General features: G+C 37.9%; 1 protein-coding gene across 4 annotated transcripts in view; it reads left to right on the top strand.

Annotated features, from left to right (window-relative positions):
- Positions 1-22,398, top strand: part of septin9a (septin 9a) — a 72,027-nt gene that overhangs the window by 4,506 nt on the left and 45,123 nt on the right. The window contains exon 2 of one of the 4 annotated variants that reach the window (XM_065276025.2): positions 2,525-2,602. In XM_065276025.2, the coding sequence (XP_065132097.1) occupies positions 2,525-2,602 (78 nt within the window). Of the gene's footprint in view, positions 1-2,524; positions 2,603-6,702; positions 6,847-12,866; positions 13,139-13,697; positions 14,157-22,398 lie in introns of those variants that run through there. The other 3 variants (XM_065276062.2, XM_065276033.2, XM_065276043.2) reach the window with 3 other exon arrangements.

Genomic DNA, 22,398 nt, shown 5'->3' with positions numbered 1-22,398 from the left:
TTCCATTTTTGAATTCAGTTCAATGCCTAAAATGGCTGGTTGGTATTGTGTCGGGGTACAGTTTCTATGTAGATGTCCTGGAATAAACCAAAGCATTGAACAACAGCTCTGGGTTTGACTGATTTAATCGGGTGCGCAAGTCAACATCCAAAGAAATAAATGTATGTTTCCACTGGCGTGCTTTGAACGTAAGTTAGCAATCATTTTCAATACTTTATGTGAAAGCTGAGGTGCATTGTGGGAAGGTGGAACTCTTGCTCTTGCAGAAATGAAGTGTGATGTAGGTGTGGTACAGAATGTGTAGTGAATCCAGCTGAATGTATGATGCATACTCACGCTTAACCAAAAAAGATGTATTGCTATATTGGGCTAATTTTTACATTAACATTATTGTGCTGACTTGAACTAAGTTTAAATGTAAATTCGATTTGTGATTACGCGTCTGGTAAATAAGTAAGCAATAAGGTACGAGAGGCTGTGCTGTATTGTGAATAAGTAACGGCTGAAGGGTGTTGTTAGGCACGACGCCAATCGGAGTGCCTGCAACCCCTTCAGCCGTTACTTATTCACGATACAGCACTTGCCTCAAGTACCTTATTGCTTTTATAAAATGGTTACCACGGTTATTAAAGTAAAAAAAATATTAGTGCAACTTTCATGAAGTTAAATCAATAAAAAGCATTCCTTTCGCTAAAAAAAAATAGTCCCTGACCATGAACAAAAATGTGTTCCAATGTGTAATATGCATGAAAGCTCAAATAAAAACAACAAACCGATCCGTGTGGTTGAGGGTGCAGTGATCAACAGAACTCTTGGGTGAAGCGGTCATAGCGGTGTTTTATCGTGAACAAAGCACACCTATTGACCAATCAGAATCAAGGATTGGAACTAACCATTTTATAAAAGTAAATAAAAAGTAAATAAAAGTAAAAATCTCATCACTTTAATAAAACAAGGACCTTTAATTCGCAAAATATACACTTTTATTTAACTACAGTTTTTGAATGTTTATTTCATAATACCCAGACGTCACAAGGGGGCGTTGAATCTTGGGGTAACCAAGGTTGGGAAGGATACATGGATCCTTGGTTTCAGAGGAACAAAAGGGCACATTTGGAGGCTTGTATGTGTAGGAGCCTTCGAATTGGCACAGCCTTCTTCGCGACACGGTGATGTAATTTGCCTTCAAATACGGTCTTGGAAGGCCGCAGCTCCTGAATTGGGATGCACCCTAGGGATCCTTATTTTCAGGGAAAACAAAGGCAACATTTGGAGGCTGCATGTGAAGACCCCACAAAATTGGGACAGTCTTCCACGCGTCCTGGTGACATCATTGGCCTTCAAATATGATCTTCGAAGGACACAGCGCCTGAATTGGGATGCACCCTATATAAAACTCGACTTACTGAGTGGTTCAATGTTTGTGACGTTGGAAACCAAGGCGTTTGAACTTGCGAGAATGAGACTGTCTCCAATTTTATGGAGAAAATACTCAGCAGTGGTGTTAAATGATGAATTTTCACATGGCTTGTCTTAAAACATATTAAAAAGACCACATAGACATAAAAACAACAATAAAAACCAGATTTTCCCCACAGTGGGACTTTAAAGACAAGTTTGCCATCACCTCATAGACTCTGGTTTGGGAACCACCATAGTAATGAACTCAAGCCAGTGGTCTACTCTACGCCAATTATACAGTACAATGGCATTTTTTGTTGTTGACAGCTTTTGTCCATAGATGTCTGAAATTCACAGCACTGTTTGCTTGAAAATAATTTCATGACTTGCTTGTTCCCATTCTACCAGATAAATAAGGGTTTATAGAGAAGTTCCAAATGTTTGAAAATGATGAGATGTCAGTTTTTTAACCAGATATGCTTGTTAACTTTTATGGCATTAAATCACAGAGCTATTGGCTCGCTGACTCACTGATTCACCCCAGAGCTTCTGGCTGGGATTGAGCAGAAACCATGAATAAACCTGTCCATCTGTAAAGTAATAAATGCTTTCTCAACACTGATGCACAGTTTTGTTGTTTCCATAGTTAGTTACACTAAGAAAATTAACACGTTCAACACTCCTTTGTGACTTACATTGCTACCAATGTACCTGCACACACAGCAGATACTGGTTTATCCTTTTATCTCTGTATTTCACTTAAATTTATGATAATTATAAACACTGTCACTTTGTAACTCTTTTCTTTTACGATATCTAATACATTAACACTCTCCTATTGATCTTAAGTGTTTCTATTCCAGTACTGACTTGATAAGTCAGCAGCGTTTGATCCCCCTCTGTTTGTTTGTGACCCATCTGTCTTGATTTTGCAGACACATGCGGACCATAATGTTAAGTGGGCAGAGCGTCATTACTTAGATGTCTGTTGTGCATCTGCTCTCATCTGCTCTATTTCTTCTGGACATTGTGTCCATTGTCTCTTACTCAGTGTCTTTGTCTCTGTAAGCGGCAATCAGTAAATCCGAATTGTGTTTCTGTTTCTGTGCTTCTGTGTTGACAGGTATCGCGAGGTCCATCAGTGGTAGCGGCAGGATGAGAAGGCCAGAAAGAGGAGATGCAACCAGTCCCACTGGTACCGGTAAGTGACACATTTATACACTTTTTAAGATTAAAGTCCTGCACACACTGTAAAAAAAATCCTTTTGTTGCACTAACATTTTTAAGTTGAATCAACTTTAATTTACAATTCATTTAGACTTTCTTGACTAGTGAAGAGTTGCATAGTTATTTTAAATATTTATAAATTATTTCAACTATATTTTTATAATTTATAGCAACCCCTCACTTATAATTATACATTTTTATTTATAAGTTATTCCAAGGTGCAACAAGGAATTTTTACAGTGTGAAATGCCGTAATAACAGTATTGAGATATTAGAAAGGCAACAAACTATTAAAATATCCAATTGTAATATAAATTTAATTTGAATCACATAAGCGAAATTAATTAATGTAACAGACAGTGAATGTCAACAAATCTTCTAAACTACTTAAAAAAGTCAGAAAGTCATTTTAATTTAATTTAATTTAATTTAACTTTTTTCTCAGTTCATTGTTGGTGTAGTTAATGTGTTGGTGTAGCCATCAATGTATATGTATGTATATGTTTGTGTCTATGTATATGTGTGCATGCTCTCTAGCCACTGTATGTATTGTTTATGTTTTGGAAACATTTTAGTGGACAGAGGTGACACTGTTGTTTATATATACAGGTACTGTCCATAATGCATGCATGTCTGAACATATGTTGTTGCGTGACTTTTACACCCGGCTGCATTTGTGTCTGTTTGTGTATGTGTACAAGAGTGTTGTAATATCTCACCACTGAAACATCCTCTAACAGCGGGATTGCTTTTGCAATGTCAGCACATCTGCATATGGTGGCTGGTTTAAGATACAGAGATCTGCATGAGCTCCACATAAACACATGCTCACAAATAGCATATACTGGGTCAAGAATGCGAAATAATGTGTTTTTATGTATCGTCCAGGGGGTTAGACATTTTAAGATTTTGTGTGTGGGTGTATTGGTATGTGAATGTGCAAATTTTTTCTCTATGGTTGAGATTATTAGTTAGTTTGACAAACTATTAAGTCTTAGATGGCCTCGGGCATTTGATTCCATTTACAGTCATCTAAAGAATGTAACGCAATCTGACCATTGACTTTTTTATTTTTTCAAATGAAAACTGAGATATTGTTGTTGTTTGGAAAGTACATCCTGCAATCTGTTAGACCAAACAGTATCACAGTCAGTGTATGTATGATTATGGAGAACAAAAGATACTCTGCCAATGTTTGTTTATTAGATGCCAGACGTCTGTGAGGCTGTATTAAAAGCAGACATTGTACTTAACATCACTGACTGATCTAATGTTATACAAAGTGCTGCCCTCTGTAGGGAAGAGCTATAGAAAGTTTGTTCTTTGTCTCTAACTACATAAGGTTAACAATACATTTCAGCCTCATTTTTGACCTTTGCTATAACCACAATGTGACATCACATATGTTTGGTGAGATTGGTTAGGCTTTGCTGAGATTTCTTTGTGGATTATTGTGTGTCATGTGCTGCTAGCGCAGTCTATTGCTGGCCAAATCTGTGACACAGCCTCTCTTTGAGATCTAGGAATTGTCATGTGTCTGGGAATTTAAGGCTATGGGTCTTACAGTGGGTGTAGATCTATGAACTCTCTCATAGAGGCAGTATTGTTCCTGTGTTAAGAGGCCCTATAAGACATTTGTTACATCTGTTAGTACAAAGGTGCAAGCACAGGATATCTGTCAACTCAGTTTATCAGCATTTGCTCATTCATTTTTGGTTGTGTGTCATTTCCTTTATTATATGATGCCATTGCTACTTAAAGGTGCATTGCGTAACATTTAGAAGGATCTATTGACAGAAATGTAATATAATATACATAACTATATAATATTAGTATATAAAGACCTTACAAAATGAACTGTATTGCTTTTATTACCTTAGAATGAGTTTTTATTCTAAATGTCCCCTTACATGGAAGTCACCATTTCGCGCCACTACGTCACTACATTGTCTCAGACAATGACGGGTGATTCTCATGAAATCCAGAAAGTGTCCAGCATCAGAATTTTCAAAAAGCCCTTGAAGCAATGTTTTTTTTTGCACATATAAGATTAAGGTCTGAACTTACTATAACCATTATTTTTAGAGGATTTAAAAAATATTTCCTATAAATTATCTAATTTTTTTAGATTATCATTATCAAAAATTATCATTACCGCAACATGATATTACATAAAATATATGCATTTACAAACTCATGTTTCGGTAATGACAACTAATAAGTTGTCTAGGTAATATGACAAACAAAATTTCAACTTTTATCTGGAGAGAAAAAAATAAAAACTGCTTACTTGGTAGCCATCTTGAGTGTCACAGTCAATTATGTCCCTTCCAACTATTTTTTTTTTTTAAATGTAAGTTCCTTGAGGACTTAAACAATGATTGTAAATTGTTGCGGAGGATGAGAAAATTGGTCTTGGACACATTTATATTCCTTAATATTGTCTCTACATTTACTAAAGATCACCAAATATCACATGTTTCTTTACTGTAAATGTTTATAGTATAACATGCACTGAAGCTTTTTATTTTTTAAATTTTTTAATTATAAATATTTCCATGTCAAAGAACACAAATCCAGTCGTAGACACGTTGCTGTAATGAAAATTTTCCCCTTAAATGTGGAAAAAAAACAACAAAATTGGTTTGTATGATGTCATTTGAAATCATGTGCAAAATGTTTGTAACTGTGTTCTTCTTATTTTGATACTCTTACTTTGCATTTACTTTTTTTTATAAAAATGTTTCATGACACCTCATAAGTCTAATTTCGGGAGAATCACCCTGATGTGTTTGTTCTGTGGCGGCTATCGTAGCTTCTCTATGCATTTCGAAAAGGACGGGTGAGCTGTGGACTCATCGATTGGTTGCAATTCACAGTCTCACCACTAGATGCCGCTAAAAATCTACACACTGGGCCTTTAAATGTTAAAGTCAACCTTAAAGCTAAAGTGTATATTTTTTGATGTTAAAATCATTTCTTTTATCCATGATTACTGGGGGAAAACTATCTGTTTGGGTGACCAATGACAGATGGGGGAGTGCTTGAGAAATCTGTTTGAAATCTGTATAATTGAAGTCATTTATAGCAGATTATTAGAAGCACAAATTATTAAAAGACTTTGAAGTGCTTTAACACAGGCTTGGCTTTTCCTGCGCCAGCACTGGTACCAAATGTTCACTATGGTAAATAAAATCTGAAATCCATGCTGAAGAGATTAGGAGCATCAAAGTTCGATTTCGTCTATTAATTTTACATTGATTTTAGTCTTTGACCTAGTCGTACTCAGTCAAATTTAAAGATATCAAGGTTATATTTTCACACAATGTTTGTCAGATTATGTAGGATGATTTTATGTAAAAAAAAAACAGTAAATAACAAAAAAATTGTTTACACAGGCAAGGTCACAAATATGAGACCAGGTTTACTAATACACCAGAGTGTGTTTGACATCTTGACCGAAGTTTGTATTTGCGCCCCCTCCCAGCTGCCTGCTCGCCAAATGACCCTGGCCCTCCCCAATGGATAAGCCAAAGGTCATTCCCACTTCCTGAACCAAACCACATCATCCCCACTCCAAACACTGGACTGCTATTGCCCACATTGAGGAACACAAAGGGAGATGGAGTAATCTGCATCGTATGGCTTGGATTTACTAGAAATTAGGAAAGGCAAGATATGAAATTGCTTGTGTATGTTCTGAGTTAGTGCTCTGGTGTGATGTTGGTTATCTTCTGTCACTTGTTGATTACTCGAATGCTCGCCAGGAAATCAGAGAGCAGTCCGGGATTCCTCAAGCTACTGAGAGGAGATATTTTAGGAAGAAACACTCACATCACATGGCCTTGGGTTTCCATCTCACACACAATGCTTCCTCAGTTTCAGTGGACAGAAAGACAGAGAGAGCAGAAAGAAAAATATAAGACCAACCGAAGTAAAAGAGCAAGAAAAACGCCATATGATCAGCACATGGGTATGATGTAATTCTGCATCCGCTCATTATTATGGCACACGGAAGGAATTAAAGAGGAAGGTTGGGGTAGAGTTAAGAAAAGAGAGAGAGAGAGAGAGAGAGAGAGAGAGAGAGAGAGAGAAGGAGGGGAAAGCGTTAGCAAGCTACGACAGAAAGGGGAAGTCCAAAAAAAGGCTGGAGGAGAGAGAGGATACATGTGGCAGTGGAGGGTGTGAACTTAACCATGGAGGGGGACAAAATCGCAGGTAAGAGACCGGCTAACGGACAATCGCGCTGATCTTTTTGCATTTCTTATTGGGTTTTGGACGTGCTGGATGCTGGAGTGTCTAGTCCAGTATTTTTCACTGATAAAACTGGTGATTTCTAGGGTAGCACTGCTGGGTTTGTCGCTTAAGCTGGGATCTGGATTACTTTGTGTGTTGAAAGTGTCTGTGGAGTTTAATGTGACTCAAATATCCATGCTAATATGCAGTTATTATTTAATAATCTTTCATTTCAATTCTTGGAGACTTTAACAAAAGGCGGATTTTATGCTGTACTACTTTTGTCCCCGGTGGTGTTAGCGGTGCAGTTTGTAAGATTTTCCGTTGACAGGGCTGGATTTTCCATAGACTGGAAGAGGGAAGCCGCTCATCAGGCTGAGACAACAGCCAATAAAGAGAGCTGTGTGTGTGTGTGTGTGTGTGTGTGTGTGTGTGTGTGTGTGTGTGTGTGTGTGTGTGAAATTAAATGCTCTCAGATGCTAAATCAGTGCTGTGGTGTGTTTGGGACTCAAAGGGTGCTGGAAAATAACAGTACTGTGCTTCAACTTTAAAAAACATACGAGCACGTTATGTAATAGCAGCCTTTGTGGGTTTGAATGTGACACACCTGGTACCCTGACCGAGAGGCAATGCCAGGATAAATACATGAAGAATGACCTATTCGATCTCATAGCAGGCCCTGGATCAGTTTTAAGCTAGTTAGTCATTATTAGTCCAGGTTGGTTCATAATGGAGTGAGCAGGAAATGAGCAATGCACCAGAACAATAGGATGACTCTTACAGATGATGATATTATCATGACGTTAAGATGAATACTATGGTACAACGCAATATTGTGCTTTTACCATGATACTTTTAGTTACCATTGTTGGCTTGGTACTTTTTGTTAGTGGTTGAGAGCTTGTACAATAAGTGATTTGAACAATGCTGAATGTACAGATACTAAATCAGAGCTATTAGACCAAGAGATGGAAAACAGGAAGTGGTGAATAAAAGAAATGATGTATGAATGGATCTCAATTAAAGACATGAGGCTACAGTCTGTCCAATAGGTTGCACTGTCAAGGTCATAAGTCATGACATCTAATCCTCTCTGCCTGGGTTATCTGGAGATGTTTGTCTTAAAAGATTTCTAAAAATCTGTGTTTTGTTGGCTGGACAACACCAACACTAGAAAATACTGAACAGACTACACACATCCGCTTTTGTCAAATGACTAAGGTTTGTGGTTGGTGGAGACTCTGTTGTGCTTGATTACCAGGAATAAACAGAAACCGATCAAATGCTTCCTACTTTGAATGAACCCTGCAAGTGCCGGCCAAGTGAATAAACGTGTCATAATGAAAGTGATGAAAGCTATTTCCAGCTATGTGATACAGCCATAATGCAAACAATCTGCAAACATTTATCTTATTCACCTTGAACACATTGGTGCCTCTTAGTATGCCACCCTGTTTTATTTTTATAGATATAAAACAACTAACTGCATATCACAATTGAGCTTTGTGTCTTCCGTTCTTTTATGTTTTGAAAATACATGAAAGCTAATAGTAATGACAACAGGAAACAAAGCATGGGTAAACATTATAAAGAACCAAAGAGTGCAGAGCTATTCATAAGTCATACAAGCAATGAACAAATAGGACATGAACAATGTCTTGTCTAGTCTTGCATATATTGCTGTAACTTTAGCTGTATTTTAGACTCACTCAACATGTTTTGTGACTTTCCTCATGAGGCAGCGCAGAATCATGTAAATGTGTGTTACCTAAACATATCTTTAATGATTTTTAACATTTTTTATGAGAAAGGTGCACGGGTCTAACATACTTTTAATATCCTTTTTAACTATTTAGATTTGTTTTTATTTTATTTTAATAAAGCTACAGGAACATGCAAAACTCTTTACATAAACAATAAATCTTTAAATTTATCATAATTTAAATCATTTTATTTCTTCAATCAAATCATTTACACCTGATCATTCTGTAAATTATTGTGTAAATCAAAGATTCGATGTAGTATTTAATATGACCTGACTGCATTGTGACATCCCTGCCCTGTGATACATTATTGAGGTAGATTGCAAACTTTATGCTCTCAGTCTTTTCCGCTTGCTTCTTGCATCCTGACAGTATTACAACCTTGTATGTTATAACATGGAGTTTTATTTTTTAACACTTAAAAAGACTACTAATGAGATTTCAGAACTATGTTATCGCTATATTATCAGATAATATTTGTGAATCTGTAGATAAACTTATCTTATACGTTGTTTTTCTCATAAATAAATATACCAAAAGTCTGTCAGCAGAGGCCCCTGTGCAGGACTGCTTATCATGGGGCCTCATTCTTATAATATCACCTTAAAGAGCACCAATTTAATTGCTAAAAACAACTTTATTTGGTGTAATAAATTGTGTTCGTGTTGTTTACGGTTCAAAAAACGCATTATTTTTCACATACCGTATATTTTTTTGTAGCTCCAGATTTCCCTCTCTCCCTGAAACGCACTGATTCATGTACAAAACTCAACGATTTGAAAAGCTCTGTGTCCCTGATTGGCCAGCTAATCTGTACGTTTTGATTGGCCTGAATACCTCTGACGTCAGCCGGAAATGTGATGCTCCTTACCATGTTTGAAAGATTCGGTCACAATGCAATGCTAACATGAGTTAACTTACAGGCTGTGAGTCTGAAGTTAGAGGAATAATGATAATGTCGGTCTTCTCTACATCACCAATCCCAGGAAGTAAACTATTGCCTAGGGTGACCATACGTGCCATTCTTCCCGGACGCATCCCGTCAAGGATTTTGTGTTCGTCTTTCGAAAGTCGTATTTGTCGACCGTATACTTCATAGAGGATTATTATTATTATTACAGAAAAGCAACCGTTACATTTTAAGGTAAGAATGAAACTACGTTTGTATATCTTTTGTTTTTAACTGAATGGCGTATGCGGTCAACAAATACGACTTCCGGAAGACGCACCGAAATCCTGGACGGGATGCGTCCGGGAAGAATGGCACGTATGGTCACCCTACTAATGCCTGCAATCCTTGTGTTTGTTGTAGTCCAAGAAAAGAGATTTATGTTGGAGACGATATAGTACTAATGCACACTTACACACCAAAGGAAATGTCAAATCGTGAATCGGATAATTGGTGCTCTTTAAAACCACAACACCAAAACAGGCAGAGAGAGAGAGAGAGAGAGAGAGAGAAACTTACTTAAAGTAACAAATGATTTCAACAAAACCCCTTCTGTGTGTGCATGTATTAAACAGAAACAGAGAGATAGACAGAGAGACTACTTTTCTATTTACATGCAGACAGTACCTTGTTGTGAAGGCAATAAATACACAGTATAATACTTCGAAGCTTGTATCGGGGCGTGAAGTTGAGGCTTCATTTCAACAGTGCAGAACTTAAGTGACAGATTTTGAGCCCTTATAATAACAGCATTATGAGTTACAAGTTTCCTGGACCACCAGCAGCCCAGCACTAACTAAACAAAAACAAACCATGCATGCAAATAGCCTGACTTGTGGTTGGAGACAGTGTGTAAACATGCATGTGCCTTTGCTTACATTTACACAATTACACAGACAATGTTTTACATCTGGGCAATCATTAATACAAAATTTTAGATCGCATTCACTTCAAAACCAAATGAAAATACTTTACTTTCTGCATAAACAATGAAAATGGCATGGCCTCACTAAAACATTTGCTGGTCATAAACCAAATGACCTACAAACACAGTTCTCCTGAAAAAGAGAATTATTGTCTTAATTTGAATTGCAAAAAACAAAGTTATAGACAATTAAAATGTAATGCACAAAATGTGATGCACAAAATTTGTTTGATTTCGTGAAATATTGAGGCAAGTAGTCTGCATTTATGACTGGAACACAGCTTCAGAATGAAGGTGCATGGTGGTGTCATGAATGTACGAGGTAAACCCTTTGACCATAATGAGATATATACACTGCTAGCTTGTTTCATTTAAAGTTGGGCAAAATATGGACAAACCCATTCACTGCTTTAAATTTCCCACATTTGACCCAACCATGGGTTGAAAGAACAGAGCAGTTTGTTCAGCATAGGTTTATTTAAACCAAACAGTTGTGTTTGTCCATATTTAACCCAGCCATACTTTATACCATTTTATAAATTGTAATATCGCTCTTGAACAATAGAATACATAGTAAATATAAAAGCTGGTAAACGAAGACACATCAGGCCCACCCATTTGGATCGGTTGGCTTGACAGGTTAAGTAATTATTTAGACACTGCAGAGCCTGGGATATATTGTGTGTGGGTCAGTTCTCCTTCACAGTTATCTGTGCTCACTGTGGTATATCAATCTGAAATGAGTTATTGAAGCAGACATCATGTGTTTACAGAAGCCTGTCACAGCCTGGTACAGGTCTTTATGCTTCATAACAGAGTCTGTAAGATCTCAGCAGCTAAAGCAAGAATCAAACCACTGTTCATTTTCTCCTTTTTTTACGTGTTAGAATTAAAATACAATTCATCCTTCTCCAAGTGTCAAATTTCACATCTGTCTCATCATTTTATGTGTTATAGTGACATCTAGTGGTTATAATCCTGTTAAAAAAATCCCATTTTATAATTGAAATCACACACTGCATCTTTATAAACATTGCTATGGGTTTTCAATGACATGCTATTTTATGACTTAAGGTGCATTTGTATAATTTCACAAGTAAACTATAAAAGAAAGTGACAGTGATGTAAAGCGCAAGAATCTTGGGAAGTTAATGTGCACATTGTACATTTTTTCAACTGTTAAGTTAAGTGATAACCTTTTATTTTGTTAGTTTAATATTAGCATTACTGATCTACATTTGCATTTATGCATTAAGCAGATACTTTTCCCCAAAGCGACTTGCAGTGCATTACAAAGTACACAGTGTTATCAGTTCAAACCCATGGCTTTTTGCACTGCTCTACCACTGAGCTATCCAGGAACACATTTTATTTATTTTATCCAAAGTGAATTGGCATCGGTCAAGTGCAGCACAAGTTTTTAAAGACCCTTCATACGCAAACTCTTTTCTATCCCTCCTCACCTGGATCACTGTTGTGTTTTTATATGCACAGTATACAGTATATGTGTAGACTGTTTACGAGGGCCTGCATGGTGTTTGCATTAGACATGCCTGAAAAGCTGTGAAATATGCTGTGTGATTAGTCGCATACAGCTTGAATTTCCTGTTTTTGTAGGCTCCGGTCCATAATATTTCATCCATCGCTATAACATGTGACCCCTTTATCTCCAGCATCACCACGCGGAGCCAGTTATCTTGTATCGTAGTGTTACAAGAAGGGAGCCGAACGATTTCCTTCTGGCAGATGCTTAAAACTCAACAAACCAGTCGGATGGCTAAATATCCGTAACCAGCTCTTCAACTTTGTGGCTAAAAGCTAAACCGTTGTTTTTTGAGTTGTCAAGACTGGCCCGATGACAGTTTGTGCTGGAGGTTGTAGAGGATGTGGTTGGGCCAAAACAAAGCTCTGATGAAGTCCGGGATAAAGATGAGGTCACTGATTTATGGTTTCAGCTTCCTCCTCACTTCTATAAGAAACACTGGTGGTGGCCTCAGGCAAAAATTGTGCTCAAATTCAGGAAACTACTGTGCAAGCCGCAAGCGCAGACGTGCTCTCCTCGGGGAATCTGATGAAATATGTGCTGCTGCTGAGAGCTAAGATTCAGCGTGCAACAAAGATCTGTACTTTTATTAGAGGGTGTGCACTCACATCAGCACAAATTTGAATGAGTTTAATCTAAAAATACTTACGTTATCTCTTTTAGGATTGCATAAAGACTGCCGTTTCAGTGTGTGGGGAGTTAAAGTTGAGTATTCAACTGTGTGTTAGAAACTGAGCGATCCAGTAAGAGAGGGTGGAGTGAGAGAGAGAGAGAGAGAGAGAGAGAGGGGGTGGGGGGTTGTCATCGCTTTCTCATTCTGATGTCTGCTACGTTCAGAGAGCTGGAGGAAGTGGGAAAAACTAAGTTGGTCCTTTAAGAAACTCGTGGGCTTGGATCTGGGGACCGCTCTGATCGCTTTCTGTTTTTTTTTCTGTTACCTCCTAATTTGGGATTTGTTTGGGAGCTGGAGAGCACAGAGTCTGTGAGAGCTTTGCCTTGCTGGGAAAGGTTGCTTTGATCCCTCAGATTTATCTTCAAAATGTCTGATTCCACTGTGAATGCGCATTTGGAGGGAATTATCTCAGACTTTGAAGGTTTGTGCTTATTTTTAACACATTCTGAAAACTTCTTTCATACTTTGGGAATCTTTCTCAGTGCCTCTGAAGTTTTGAAGCATTTTATTATAGCAACCAAAAGTTTCACACACATGTCAAATTCATTTGGAAGTTGTATTATAACGTTTTTTTAAAGTTGGTTTGTCTGGATTTTTCAGCTCGGTTTCAATAGCCGTGTGTGCTGTGTTTATGTCACGCGTGTCATGTGGCTGTCTAGTGTGTGTGCGTGTGTGTCCTTCACAGCGTGTGCTTTTGACTTTTTTCTGTGAGCTATACACAATAAGCAATGCATGACAGAAAACATCCTCGCTGCATTCAAATGAAAACAACTTTAAACAACACACCGTCAGAAGACTGACCACGGCTAAAAGCATAACACCTGGCTTCCTTTCATTCCTCCTACTCTTCTCTATCACCTCCTATTGCTCAAGCTTCACATATCTGTCTTTCATTTTTTCATCCCTCTGCTCCTGTCATTGATTTAGTCTGTCATCCTCTCTTTCCTCTCTGCTTTCCTCTCTCAACACCTCTCATCCAGCTGTGAGAGACCCTCACGCCTCTTTTATCTCACGCATGCATGCACACACACACATACAACATGCGTAGTCTGTTTCTATCACTGCTCAAGTCTTGGAATGCATTTTGTGGCAAACGTCAGAAATAATGAGGAGACTAGGTTAGTGGAGGAGGATCCGGGCCGGGTGGTCTTCCTCAGTGACCCAGCTCACCCGGAAAGGAGACTTTAGCTCATCTCTGTGCATGCGCACCTGGCTGCTTATTTCTGGACATACACCCTGAGACTATCCATCTCAAATGGAAAGAGGCACTTGTCAGGAAAACTAAATGGATGTGTGTGAGAGAAACAGTATGCTCTGGCGTTGTGCTAAAACTTACAGATGAAGGAGGAAATTCCACAGAAAGTGCTGAATTCTGCGGGTGCCGAAAATGGTGACTTTGCCAGACGTGGGCTTTTGCTGTCTTTGTGGATCTGAATGGAGTTGGGTGATTTTAAACTTTTACCTTGCCAGGTCTTTGAGTAAATGTCAAAAAGATTTTATCTACGTTTAGGTTGCCGTGGCCAAGACATTTTCAGTTCCTATTGGACCGTACTGACAAAGTTCCAGTTTTGTGTGCTATGTGCATCAGACGGTCAGCAAACAGACTGCGGTCGGTCTTGGGGTGTGTCACTTGGGACTGAAACTAAACATACGTATGGGTAAACATGGGTTAACAATAGAGTGAGAGTGTTCAGACAAACAAGAGATAAAAACATATTTGTTCAGTCACGTGTTTTGTTTCAGACCAAGACAATTCTGGACAGACCAAAGTATTTATGTGACTCTGAATGGGTTTTGTTGAATTGCAGTGTGCTCCGGTTGACTTAGCATTTGGTCATTTTAGGGACACATGACAACAATTTCAGTCCAGGACTAACAAATCAGACATCAGCATGGGAAAGCACTCTCATTATGCCGTGACCAAACCACTTTCATGTTGTTGCATGTAAAGCTAAATGTTGTCTATAAATTCACCATAATGCATTGCTATTTGCAGAACTTATAGGCAGGACTGACCACACTGTAAAGAGAAGTATGTACTTCATAGTGCAGTTAACTGCATTTTACCTCAGGCTTGAAAGCTTTAGTTAATGAATCTCAGTGTTTTCTGCTTCCTAAAGTGTTTATACCGGTTAAACAGGTTAGTATTATAGATCAGAACTTTCCATTCAGTAAAGGAAACATGCTAGCACAGTTTTCTGCAATATCAATAAGTGCGTTTACATGCACAGTCTTACGTTGATTATGCTTAATAAACCGATATTGAGTGCGTTCACATGCACAGAATAAAACAAAAAATCAGCTTAAAAATAATAAAAATCAGTTTTTATGCATTTACATGCAAATCAATAAACCGGCTATGCAGAAAATTGTGTTTACATGGGATTTGGAGATTTTTCTGGTTTCTTGCAGGAAGTGATGTCACCGCCTATAGTAGGGGAGAGTGGGGTAAGTTGTCACATGGGTCAGCTGTCACACTGTTCATAACTACAAAACTAGAGACACTATCTCAAAAATCAAATTTGAGATAATGCCACTTTGTGTGACGACTTCTTATATAGGAACCTTCGTGTTTACATGTGGTCAAGATCGCTCTTATCTGACATTAGTACAATTTTCAAAATTTTGGCTTAAAAATAAAAAAATCGCTTTATATTTTATGCAGTACAACTTTGTTAGGTATGAATGTTAAAAACTATTATTTTGCACAAAATAGAGGAGACAATAACGTGTCTTTTTATACTTTAGCTAACGTGCTATGTTGAGCTTAGCTAACCCTGAGATTTAGCCAACATTAGCACACATGTCAGTTTGGGGCAAGTTTTCATAATGACTTTGGGGCAAGTCGTCACATGCTTTTTACACTGGAAATAGTTAACCCTAGGTTATTCTAAACCCTGGGTTATCTGTTTCACCAGGGGTTAGGAGATAATCTGACGTTTCACACTGTGCATTCCTAAACCTGGGTTAATTTCAGGAATAACCCCGCTTCTAAATTACAAGCAGGGTTTTATAACCCTGGGTTAATTTCAGGGTGAAATGATCCTTAAAGGGCGTGTTGCAGGTTAACCACCACTGTTGATTAATGGGTACATAAATCACTCAAGATATGTATATCATTTTTAAAATGTCTCAAAAAAGGTCTTAAAGACCCTTTTTTTTAATGTTTTTGGTATTAACGGTTTTTTTTAAGCAATTCGGCGATGACGTCACGTTGGGTAGAAGTAGATGAAAGCCTCAGCCAGAGCCATAGAAATAGATGAGACATTTATTGCCGTTTTATTAATACTTACGTTTATAATATGGAAATCATATATACATAATAGGAAATATATAATGTGGTATACTGCAAAGTTACCCTGCTAATTATTATTTATGATATATGTGGAGATAAATAAAACTTTGCAAATCTGCTGATTCAATCCATTCATGTCCTGACTACCAGGCTAGAGAGTTTTAAACATCCTTAATCCACACTTACTAGTCTATCATATAATATCTAAAATATATTTTTATGTGAAATAAAAGGAAGTTTTGTTATATTGTTTATGCGATCATAACGAATCACACGATCATTTTATACACAGAAGCAGCGGTCAGCAGCTGCAGCGGGCTTGAATCCGACCGCATACTGCAATAAACAGGCGTTCGGCGGCTTTTTACATGAAAGGATGACAGGCTAGAAACCAATCACTGATCCCCGTATTTTTATAAATCCTGGACATGATTGGACCGGCCGAACGGGTTGAGCACTTTTATATTTGTTGAGCAGAGAGGCTGCATAGTTTAACCAGCGGGCTGCGGGAACCGGCCGCACATCAGACCGACAGACGGTGTTGCTAATATAACTCACAATGTATAACTATTATCAGACCGGCCAACCGGGAAAGTCCCGACTCTCCCGACTGAAACTCCGCCACTGGCTGTAGGGAAATGTGTGCGTTTTGATCGGTGTTCGAGGCTCTTACCCCGCGACCAGATGTGACGACGTGACGCCTCACTCAGCTTCCAGGATTTGAGTCATGCTGCCTGAATTCGTTTGTGCTGAAGATCGCATACACCCATTTCAGCAGGATTATGGTCTCCCTCAAACCAGCACGCACGAGTATGTTAATTGTTTGTTTACTTTCTACACGAAGTTATGCTAAGGCTATCTGGCTTTCTGCCTATCTCTCTATACTAACGTTAGCCCATCTATCTGTCTGTCTGTCTGTCTGTCTGTCTATCTATCTGTCTGTCTATCTATCTATCTGTCGTTCTGTCTATCTAGTCTATCTATCTAGTCTATCTATATCTATGTATTTATCTATAATTTGCATTGATATAATCTGAATATTGTACTTTACTCATCTCTCTAGTCACTCTCAATGCTCTTAAGGCAAATTCTCTCCCCAACGTGACGTCATGCAGTGCGTTGAGGGGGAAAGGAGAATCCTTGCAAACCGCTGTACTTTTTCGTTTTTTATTCCGTTTTATGATAACCAACAACATAAAATACAATGGATAACAATTTAAATGTTTATTATCAACAAGCAAATTGCCCAAATTCGTGGAAAAATTTTACCTGCAAAACGCACTTTAACCTAGGGTTAAAAGCAGGGTTTAGGACTAAGATAACCCAGTGTTAAACGCAGCGTGAAAAGCCCTAGAGTTAATATTTCCAGTTCTGGTTTAAATGTAAAAATTAAAATTAATTATCACAATTAATTTGTGTTCTTCTAGTGACAACTTACCCGCATGGGGCAAATTGTCACAAGTAAACATTCTCTATTCAACAGTCGACAACTCCATAATGAAATGAGATATGAAAATGTAATGAATACAACATATATGCCCGAGACTTCCTCCTTTTATTTGGTATGAGATTTATACTATTGTGATGTATGGTGCTTAGTAAATGTTAGACAGTGTGAAAAGTGTGACAACTTACCCCGCTCTCCCCTACATCATTTCAAAAAGCAGACAGGAAATCTTCCTTAAGCTATACATGTTGTGTGTTCTGTTTTATGCAGTGACCTGTATATTGTTTGTAAGATGACCTTGGGTGTTCTGAAAGGCACCAAGAAATAAAATGCATTATTATTATTATTATACTGTTGTATCTCTGCTCATGTCTGCAGAACGTGTAAACATAACATGAGCTTTAATTTTTGCAGTTTCTCTGCTAACTGCTTTAGTCCAACGGAGACTTTTATGGGTTACTTTGCGCTTACTTCGGCGTGTGATGTTTATCTATCACACGGCGAGATATGTGCACATAAACAAAACTGCGAGAAAGCCGGCTTTCACTTTCGAGTACTTGTCAGCATCGTAGCTGTTGCATTTTAAACGCATGCTAATGCAACAAAGCTGTCTGGCTGACTCCTATGTAAAGTGAATTACAAAAGTCAAGCCATGAAAAAAATAAAGGCATGAATGACTTTCTCAAGATCTATTAAGAAATATCTTGACTTCAGCCAAAAGTCTCAGGTGCATTGATTTGCTTATCAAATTAAAATGCTTTGTCAAATAGAACACCCACCTTGTTATACGAGGCAAAGGGGCCAAGATTAACCATAGCAATAGGCCCAAAAATTTTCATTTAATTTTGAAACATTTAAAGACATCCAGCCTTTTACATTATTTAAACATTCTGAAATAGAAGTTAGAGTGTTCTTATTATTTTGTTGCAATGGTAGATAAATCTGCGCGTCTTCTGCAAAACAGTGAATTGAGATATTATATTGTCTAAAAATAGACTCCAATGGGAGCATACAAAAAAAGTAATGAAGCAAGAATGGACCCATGAGGGACCCCACATGTAAAAGGAGTTGAGGTTGATAAAAATTCTTTGTACTTTTTCAGCAAAGCTCCTATTCCATAATTAAGAATTAAACCACTGTAGAGCCACTCCTTGAATTCCTACATATTGCCCAAGACAAGAAACCGAGATCAACAGTATTAAATGTTGCACTAAAATCTAATACTACTTAAATTGCGGAAGCTCTAGAGTAAACAGTTAACAAATCATTATACACAATAGAGTTCCAATTCTGTACTGCGTTTTGCTCTTAAACCTGATTGGAAAACCTCAAATACAAAATTTTTCTCTAAAAAGATCTGTAATTGGGTCAAAACTACTTTCTCTAAAACGTTTGAAAAAGGGCAGTTTCAAAAACTTTCTAAAATGTATAATTAACAACAATGAAATCGCTCTCAACTACCAAAATTCATAACTGTACTTAGAAAGTGTAAACACTTCCCAGAAAGGAAAAGCATGGGCTATGTGCATGTGTTGTGGTGAGTAGTTCTTATTTATAAACTATTATAAATGTCCTCAAGCTTATCATAAACAAGATGGATGCATTAAGATCACAAAGATGCAGAATCAGTTAACCCATTGCTAAGTTAAGTACATGTGTGAATGTTATGAGCATCGGTTTAACCACAAATGTTTGTGCAGAGCTAAAGTTAGACAGGATGATTTGTGCTGCATGGTCTCAAAATGTTTTGCTATTTTTTTTAGTCGATGCGTGGGCACATTTGTGGGAAACTATCCAGTAGGTAATTAAAACAGTTGTGTCACGTTTGTTCTCATACCCTTTACCCGGTGATTGTTTTATATTTTCATGAGATAATTCAGTCTTGTAAAGTTGCCTTAAAGAGAGAACCATGTATCTACATGTTCACAACAAAGATGCTGCTACAGTTACACAATTTAAAACGTGCAAAGATATTGTTTAGATTGTAAACTTCACTACAAAAGAATGGAAAAGATGAACGTAATTCAAAATTGAATATTATTTCTAACAAAGCATATTAAAGAAAAAACTGTAATAATACAATTAACACAGCTTAAGCCAAAAAATAATCACAAACAAAAACGAAAAATAAATATGGAGTCCAAATGGGTGCGGACAGACCAGCCAATGGGAGAAGCTGAAACTTGCACCCTGGTGTTCCCAATCAATTAGTCAGCCAGTCACCTGCAAATGAGCACAAAGACACAAACACACACACACACACAGATCGACAAAGCAATACGATGTGTGTCATCACACCCCAAATGACTCAGAATAAATAAAAACAAACTGCTCCGGTATTAAGAAAGCGCTTTACATCCTGTATTTTCAAAACAATTGTATCCTAATGATGAAAACGTGATCAGGCTCGATTCAGTTGAATATCAGTGCGCCCTAAGTCTCTGTTCATTGTCTACACAGATTCAGCTACACCCGCTCTATCACAAGATAACTAACAGTGTGTTTTGTCCCTTCAATCCCTATCATCCTCTCTGAAGGCTGTCCTGTGTCATACATGGATAGTGTGTGTGTGTTTTAAAGGTTCCATCTGACATTGGATCTGGAATATATAAGACAATTACAAAATAAAAACCTCTGAAACATCCTGTCCAAGTCGTGCTTTTGTAACCAGCCAGCATCAAACTGATAAATGGTCCAGTATGAGAGTCAAGTACTCAAACATGCAGTGAGGTTCACATACTGTACACAAGACTTTCCTCCATTGCGTTACCAAATCTCGACCCATCCGTTAAACCGATGGTAAAACTGGTCCGAGAATGACTCTCAGCTTGACTATTACTCCACATATTGGACTGATGCCATTGTTTGAAAAGCTACAGTGTGTGCCTCCTCGTAAGGGAGGCGGGACATTTCTGATACACGCTCTAAGTGACAACAGCCTGGGCCAATCACAACATACTGAGCCAGCTTGACCATTTGCAACGGACTTGGACGAGAGACGCAACAATAATGTAAAACATGTAACAAAAAAACATGAAAACTTATTCTAGTACCCCACTTAAACAATATCAAGACATAAAAAAGGGCATATTAGGTGCTCTTTAGAAAAAAATTGTGAAAATATAAAATTGTGTCATTGGCAAAGCATGCGTATTTTGTAAGGAATAATTGTCGACGACCACTGACATTGCTTTGGTGGTTATTTTAAGACATTTGACATTTCAGGTGTGCGTTTATCGAAAATAATGCATAAACTTTCTCACCCAATCAGAATAAAGCATTTGACAGCCCCTTGGTGTAACATAAAATAAATGAACTGCTAAGCTAACTCTCACACAAACTTAGACATGGGTAGTTTTATTCCTCTTACCCCTTAGTATCACACTGGCATACATGTGAATGCACCTGTGTGGTGATGTATGAATGTGTTTACCCAATGCTGCAGCTGTGTGTACTGTGGAGGAAAGAGCACTTATGTGTCTCTCCGAGGCCTAATTCCCACCGTCACAGATCTCCAAGCTCTCCACAGATCAGCAAGGCCAAACATATCATTACTGCAGAATCACACTATCTGTTTGTATCCCGTTGTTTATGTCTGTGTGTACCTCAAATACCTCTTCCTCTCTCGCTGTTTGGGATTGGGCGGCTTCTACTGCCTTTTCTTTCTGAGCAAATCCGACTGTGATAATCACGACAGATTGCTCTTGCTTGAAATTACAGTTGAGCTCTTATGATAGTTTCTGGGCTAATTTGAAGCAAATAACTATGAAATCGGCCCAAACAGGAAGTCTTTGTTGGCAGATAATGAAACTAATTAAGTCATTCTACACAAATCTAGAGACTAGATCAGTGGTGGCTCGTGACTGCTCATCCAAGGGGCGCAAATTCAAAATATGTGTTCAGAGTGTCATGTGTTTTGCTCGTGTTTTCAAAATATGTGTTTTTTGCATCATGTGAACCAAGTACATCATGTCTTTTGTCAAAATAAGTTCCTGCTGCATGTGGGTCAAAATCGATTATGATAAAAGAGACGCTCAAAATACACTCCCTTAACAGTAAACTCTGATTACGCATGAGATTATGCGAGTGTCTGCCAAACGCGAGTGTCTCTTTTATCATAAACGTATCTGCATCAGGCATTTATTTTGACAAAACATGTGATGCCCATAGGTTCACTTGACGGGTTAAACACATACTTTGAAATTACAAATCACACACATGACGGGCTACATACATGTTGTAACGAACTTCGCATCGAGCGCCCTTGAAAAAAGAAGTCACCACCCGCCACTAGACTAGAGTATTACAGGGGGTGCGCTATCCATCACCCAAATCATCCTAGCAACATGATAGCAATGAGTTCCCAAGCAACTGCATATAAATACTCAGAGATCTGATATATATGGCTTTTTATTTTTTATTTTTTTTAGCATCTTTTTTTTCAGGCTTTTTATTTAGTGAGTATAGTGGAGTGTAGACAGGAAAGTGTTGGGAAGAGATAGGGGAGCGGGATCGGCAAAGGACCTCAGAGACGGGAATCGAACTCGGGTCGCCGTGAGCACACTGGTGCTATGTGTCGGCGCACTAACCACAGGGCTATCGGCGCCGACTATATATGGCTTTTTATAAACTTTAAAAATATGTATTTATTTCCCAAGAAATGATGTGTTATATATATTTGTTACAAAAAAAAAAAAAAAACTCTCATCAAATGTGCCTGGCCACCTCACCCACATCAGGACTATGTGCTTGCTTTGGCTGTAGTGTAACGTAAAATGCTTCAACACTTCATGTAGTATGAGAGAGCGCAGTGTTCCTAATGGAGGATACAATAAAATTTGTCTGAAATCATTTACTTCCTGTCTGTCAATGAAAAGGCTTTTTGAGGATAGAACATAACAGAGACAATTCCTGTTGTAGATCAAACACATCTGTGTAT

Source organism: Paramisgurnus dabryanus, chromosome 3 (genome assembly GCF_030506205.2).
Source record: "Paramisgurnus dabryanus chromosome 3, PD_genome_1.1, whole genome shotgun sequence".
Taxonomy (NCBI): Eukaryota; Metazoa; Chordata; class Actinopteri; order Cypriniformes; family Cobitidae; genus Paramisgurnus; species Paramisgurnus dabryanus.
This window is presented reverse-complemented; position numbering and strand designations above follow the sequence as displayed.